The following is a 6893-nucleotide window of genomic DNA, read 5'->3' as shown; positions in this document are numbered from 1 at the left end:
GTCCCTGATAAGGTTGTAGGCAGCCACAAGATCCCCCCTCAGTCTCCTCTTGCAGAGACTGAAGAGATTCAGGTCCCTCAGCCTCTCCTCATAGGGCTGGCCACGGAGGCCCTCAACCATACAAGTGGCCCTCCATAAGTGATCTAGTCCAACCACCTGCCTAAAGCACGTTCATCTCTATTCAAACCATCCTATGCAAATCCATAATGTAACATCTTAGTAAAACTACACACTCATCCTTTGCACAGCATAAGACATAACACCTCAACCCACCACAGGTAAAACAGGGGGACCATGGTGTCCAATGTCCTGCTTCTGTAAAGGCTCTTAATATAGTCACAAAAGATCCCAGGAATTGCCACGCCCTTTGCTACAGAAGGGCAAAACCCCCACACTTCATACCAATCTAACAATGAAAAAAAAGTGCAATTGTTTGACATCATTTAAAACTAAGCTTTAAATAAAGAACTTAAACCAAAAGAGACTTGGGGGTCATGATTAACCACAAGATGAACATGAGCCACCAATGCAATGTTGCAGCCAGCAAAGCAAACAAAATTCTGGCTTGCATCTACCAGTGCATCTCAAGCAAGACCCAGGAAGCCATCCTCCCACTTTACTCAGCCTTGGTGAGACCACAGCTGGAATACTGTGTCCAGTTCTGGGCGCCGCAATTCAGAAAGGATGTGGAGAAGCTTGAGAGAGTCCAGAGGAGAGCCACATGAGTAATTAGAGGACAAGAGAACAGGCCTTATGTGGAGAGGCTGAGAGACATGGGACTCTTCAGCCTGGAAAAGTGTATGCTCAAGAGGGACTTGGTGACAGTACATAAGGGGTGTGCATCAGGAACTGGGAGAACATTTGTTCACCATGGCACCCTATGGGAAGACAAGTTCCAATGGTCACAAACTCCTGAAAGACCATTTGAGGCTAGACATAAGGAAAAAAAAATTTATTGTCTAGTCCCCAAGGCCTGGAATAGCCTCCCCCTAGAGGTGGTACAAGCACCAACTCTGGGTACTTTCAAAAACATTTGGATGCCTATCTTGCTGAGCTCATTTGACCCCTGCTGACTTCTGCTCCTTGGGCAGGGGGCTGAACCTGATGGTCTTACAAGGTCTCTTCCAGCCCTAATGTTTATGAAATCTATGAACTTAGGTATATCATTCACCATTCACTAAAGGATTAGCTTTTCCAAAATAAGGTGGTTTTTGGAAGATAGGTGATCTATAAACATCTCATGGTCAGCTACCACAGTAAGTAAGACCTTGCACAACAAGCAGAAGTATCAAAAGATATTACAGAGGCCATAGAGAAGCAGCTATAGAGAAGAGAAGATCAAGTAGAAGCATCGTGTGAGGAGTTAGACAGTTTGCAACAGACGTACTTCCAATTGGAAGAGTCTGCAGGGAAGATGATGGCAGTGGAGACGGAAGCAGGCAAAGAACAGGAGGGAGAAGTTAAACTGATTTGGGACAGCTTGTTCTCCATTGAAGAAGAAACACAGGCCTGGCTGAAAAAGGCAGAAGATGAAAAAGGACGACTGGAAGAGAAGATACAATCTACGAGGACCCTTCTGGAAGCAGGCAAGGTGAGAGAGGCAGCAACGTATATAGCAAGGGACCATCTACAGTCATGTGTACAAAGCACAACAGATCAGGTCCTATCATTAGAGCAGGAAAATAAACACTTACAGGATCAAGTGGACCAAGTTAGTACAAAAACATAGGACAGCGGTGAGAATGAAGCACTACATACACAATGCCGTACCATGCTTGCTGAGATGGAGGGGAAGCTGCAAGCCCTCAGTGGAGCAACTGCATGAAAAAGTGGCTTTGATGGGAGTGTTCTTAACAAAACAGGTAGCAGCAGCTAGAGCAGGGTGTCAGGACCACTTTCAGATGATAGAGGCATTGACAGGAATCTTAAATGAGATCAAGAAACAGCTAGAGGCCACAAGGCTAGGAGCCCTGAAGTCTCAGGAGACCAGGGAACTACCTGAATGCCCAGGCATAGGGAGTTCAGAAGCTGAGAGAGGGCCATCTCAGCGAGCGAAGAACACTGGGACAGATTGGCCTTCAGAAGTAGGATCCCCACCTGCACAGGAAGAGGTCTGACCAGTGATGCTGGGGTGTCTGGATCAGAAGTGGGGCAATTTGACTAGCCAGCACAGATTAGAAATGGACCAATTGAGGAAGAAGCTGGGAGAACTTACCAGCCAACATAACACCAAGATATTCACAGTAACAGACTGCATCCAGCAGTTAGAAGTGGAGTTGGCAGGTATGGCAGCTAAACAAAAGAAAGAACAGCCTCAGGTAAGAAGCAGAGGCAGGGACCAGTTTGAGCATGGCTGCACTCAGAGGGTGGAACGCCCAAGACGAAAAAGACAGGGAGTAAGGGCGGGCTAATCCCAGGCACAGACTGAGTCAGATAAACGCTTCAGAAAAGAGAGGGTGACTAAGGCCACAGTGGCCAAACAAGTGAGAGGCCTAGAGGAGAGAATAGTGGAGCAAACACCCAGGGACACTTCGGAAAGGGTAAAGCTCTTGAGTCCTGTTTAGGGATCAAGCCCATCCTGAGGGCCTTACCCTGTTAAAGGTAACCAGACAGAAAGGAAGCAGAGGCCTGGAAGAAGGCCCCAGATATTTATTAGTAACTTCCCAGGTCATGAAAAATGGTGAATGGTGAAGGAGCTATTTGCAGGGAAGATAGGGGGTGTCGCTTATGTGACTGGGTATAGGAAGGTTGATGAATGACCCATAGGCCAGGGAAAAATTGAGTTCTGGAACCAGTAACCCTGAGAAGTGGGGAGACAGAACATACACCTATATGGTCTAGACAGACAAGAGAGAGAAAGAAGATTGCATCCCCAGAGACAGAGGAGGATAGAGGTCCTAGGAAAGAAAAGAATCTTCCTGGTAACATAACGAAGGGGGTAGTTGAAGAGAAAAGAGAGCCAGTAAGAGGCCTATTATGGGGCAGAAAGCACCAGGGATTATGCCAGGGGATGGGGATGGACCAGGAGACCAATCCCTAGACAAAGTTTCAGCCATCCAAAGCTAAGCCAGAGGACCAAGGGAGGACCAGAGAAGTACAGGGATTAGCAGGCTTCAAACCAGTCGCCAGAGAAAGCGGTATAGGAAACACCTTCTAAGGTGGGAAATCTTGACCAGTCCAGGGCAAAGCTTAAAATGACACTTTACCGAGGCTGGCGAATATGGGGGAACTATCGGTGGCAGGATAGCTCTGCAAAATCCTGTATGTTGCTTGCTCCGGGAAAAGGAAGCCTGAGCCTTTAAGAACAAAAACAGCTTAGCAAAGGAGCCTGGCAGGCTACATAAAGCCCCACAGCTGTAGGTTGCCTGAGTAACAGGCTAACAAAGTAATTCACAGGCACCTGCAGGTGGTCAGCTGATCGGAAGGAGTCATAGCCCAGGGCACATATAAGTTGGCTGAGGCGGGCTGTCGGTCACTCTCAGTATGGCAACTGTCAGGAGAAGGAGCTCCTGCACAAGAGAGAAGCCCAAGGCATCTGGGGCTTGATCTTTGCTATCTTCAAATGCAGTAAGACTCTAGGGCTCACAAGGTGCCCAGGGATAAAGGGGTCTGGTATTCTAAGGGTGGGAGTTGGCCCTCTTAAAGGGGCAGCATGCTGCTTTTATTATTAATGTTATGTTGTAGCCCAGGGGCTTAGGTTTGTGTTATTGTTTGAAGTAGTGGACCAGGAAGAGGCTAATAGGGGAGGAGACCTCACTGGGGGCACATGATTGTGTAGAGCCCCAGCACCAGAGGGGTGCAGTCTCAGGGGCTGCGAAGAGCCCAGCGCCAGAGGGGCATGAGCTGCAAGGGGCCAGAGAGCCCAGCGCCAGAGAGGCGCAAGCTGCACGGGGCCAGAGAGCCCAGTGCCAGAGGGGCATGATCTGCAAGGGGCCAGAGAGCCCAGCGCCAGAGGGGCATGAGCTGCAAGGGGCCAGAGAACCCAGCGCCAGAGGGGCGTGAGCTGCAAGGGCAAGGGGCCCAGTAATAAGAGGAGTTTGTGGGCTAGTGCCTCAAAGCCGGGCCCAACACAGTGGATCTAAACAAGAAGGCCTAGCTATATCAAAGGGGTGGAGTCCAAGTAGGCCAAGGCCCCAACAGAGCATGGGGCATAGTAAAGGGGTGGTTGGAGCCATGCAATTGGCCTCTAAGGCCTGAGGTGCCTCATGCAGCAGTGCACTGAAGACAGGCCTGGCAAAGGGCCTACACATCAGAGAGCTTGAGTAAGATTCAATGAACCAGGACTAAGTTAAGTCTTGTGGGCAGCCTCCTGAGTTATTTTTCCATCAAAGACATGGCAGACAAGATATCAGGGTGCCCTAGGGGCACAGCTTGCATGGTCACAGAGCTGCCAGGGGCATCACAACCACCCCTGGGGATCTCACTTCATGACATAGGGTAATATTGTCATATATTGTTCAAAGTACAACTCCATAAACTTACCCTTCCAAGTGAGTAATGATTTTGGCTTCATTTTTTGGGTCTGTAATTTCAGCCATACTACAGGGGACCCAACAGAAGGCAAGTAGGCTATACCTTCTAAAAATGTGGCCTTCTTTTGGCATCTTCAATTGGTTACTAAACATTTAAAGCAGTGACCTAAACTAGTAATCTTTTTTGAACATTTAGGCCCAATTCTACCCTCATTCAGCCTCTTTGTAGAGTTATAATTAGGGACAATATTTAGAATAGGAAAACAAAATCCATCTATTTTCATTAAGAATATTAAAATTGAAAAAAAAGTGGTCCCAAAACTGAATGGGTTACTACTGAAATAACAGCAAGCTGTTAGAGTGTATTATTATAAGCATTACCTTTACAGTCACTTAAAATTGAACCAAAGGCACTGATAACTATATCTGCTTTCAGACGGACAATTTGATCCTCATCTTCTTTCCAGTTTCCTTCTTGATCTTGCTCAGTTCGAACAAACTCCATGGCAACAATTCGTCCACCTTTCACCACAACCTTCCAAGGGGAGAGGAAAGGCAGAAATTCACACTTTTCTTCTTTTGCCAATTCCATCTGTGGAGTGAAAAATCAAAATAATACAAATGCTATTATGTCTTGCAGTATGTTCCTGAAAAGGGCACTAGGTGTACTTAGCACTGATTTAATGGTGGCGGTCACAGGATTGCCACAGATATTTTTTCAATGCTGTATCTACCTCAGAAACATTCTTTTTGTTCTTTACATGCATTTTACATACGATTGGTTAAAAACAAAAACAAACCTTACTGCAGGTACCAGAATCCAGGACTCCTCTTCCCAAGAGAGTGCCCTAGCTAACAGACTACAAAGACGAACTGCCATTTGTTTGTTCTTGTGATCTCATGACTTCTACATTTTTGTCTTCCCTGAGGCTCAGATTTAGCAGGAGGGATGGAGAGTGCCCTCATCTTCAGCCTGATGACTAGGTCACTCTCCTAATAAGTGAAATAGCTAAGCGGACCACCCTTGGGGTGAGAAGGACCTACAACCAAGATCTTCCTTGTCTTGGGCAAATACTAAAAGGCTACTGGAAAACACGTGGGCGGTGCCCTCCCCATTCTGAATTTCTTATATAGGAAACTCAGTATATAGTGGTCTCAAAAGAGCTAGTAAATGGAGATGTGTAATGGATAGTTTAATGTTTTAGTGTTTCCCACTGGCTACATCCAAGTGTTTGGGACTTTCTGAAGTCCCTTTACAAGTGAATAGCACAGCAGAAGTGAATAGATCATTTTAGGTCCGTCTATACCACCCTCCAGTGTTCCTGGAGGATGCTGCCCTCAAGTAAGCCCCATACATGCCAAATCCAAAAATGAGACAGTGAAGCTGCACAGGAGAATACCTGACTCTGCTCTTGACTACAGCCAGACAGGGAGCTTAAGAATAGCATGGGGGGGGGGGTCCCCAGTATGAATTACTGCATTTACCACATGTGGAATTTGCTTGAGAGCATACCCCAAAACACAGTGGAAATGGTGAAGAAATAAGTCAATAACACATTTAAGACATCTAGAATCCCCATAGAGCCTTTCTTCCCTCCTCTGTAAGCTTCATTCACATAACTTATGGAAATGAGGGAATAAAGCTACTGTAAATTACATCAGAATCTGATGTTTCATTCCTTTCCTTGAGGCACAGACATAACAAGAAAGTTCTGCATCCTGGGCAGTAGCAGCAAGCCAGGCCAGCTCCCGTGATGGCTCTCTTCTTGTGCACACTTCTAAGTCACACTTAGAGCACAATGCCTGGTTGACACCTATACTTATGCTACTGCCTTGAGGCACATCCTGAGTCCCTTACTCAGGCATTTTCTCAACAAGGAAAAAAGTGCATTTTTAACTCATGTTAAAATAGTTTTCATTAACTAACACAGGTTAAAATCTTAACAAGGAAGAGCAATCACAGTTTTAACTTATGCTATCTGGCCGAGGCTCTCCGCCAGGTTAAAGCTACATCATACTTTTTCAAGCAGGATTTTAACATCATCTAGATAGCATAAGGACACAGAGAAACCTTCACTTGGGGTGATTTCAAAACGGGAGGGGGAGCTGCTGTGCTCAGCAGCTGTTCTGCCCTCACAGCCCTGTTTCTGTGCTGGAGCCTATAGCAATGCAAATGTAGTAAAACTGCTCTAAATTTAACTCTGTTTCATTCAAGGTTTAGGTGATTTAACTCACTTGTAGCTACATGCTTGTGAGTAGCAGCTCTCTCTTCCTCTTTCAAAGCTGCTCTAAATGAAAGTTTGTCCATGCCCCGAGTTTCATAGTTTCTAGGGTCAGAAAGGACCTGAGCAGATCATCAAGTCCGACCCCCTGCCATGGCAGGAAAGAGTACTGGGGTCAAATGACCCCAGCAAGGTGTTC

At 46.4% G+C, this 6893-nt stretch overlaps 1 protein-coding gene across 1 annotated transcript in view; it reads right to left on the bottom strand.

Annotated features, from left to right (window-relative positions):
• Window positions 1-6893, bottom strand: part of DPYD (dihydropyrimidine dehydrogenase) — a 672292-nt gene that overhangs the window by 335432 nt on the left and 329967 nt on the right. The window contains exon 11 of the mRNA XM_019531048.1: window positions 4854-5064. Within this exon, the coding sequence (XP_019386593.1) occupies window positions 4854-5064 (211 nt within the window). The remainder of the gene's footprint in view (window positions 1-4853; window positions 5065-6893) is intronic.

This window comes from Crocodylus porosus, unplaced genomic scaffold (assembly GCF_001723895.1).
Source record: "Crocodylus porosus isolate Cpor-Errol unplaced genomic scaffold, CroPor_comp1, whole genome shotgun sequence".
Taxonomy (NCBI): domain Eukaryota; kingdom Metazoa; phylum Chordata; order Crocodylia; family Crocodylidae; genus Crocodylus; species Crocodylus porosus.
Note: the sequence above shows the minus strand (reverse complement) of the source record. Positions and strands in the feature narration are given on the sequence as shown.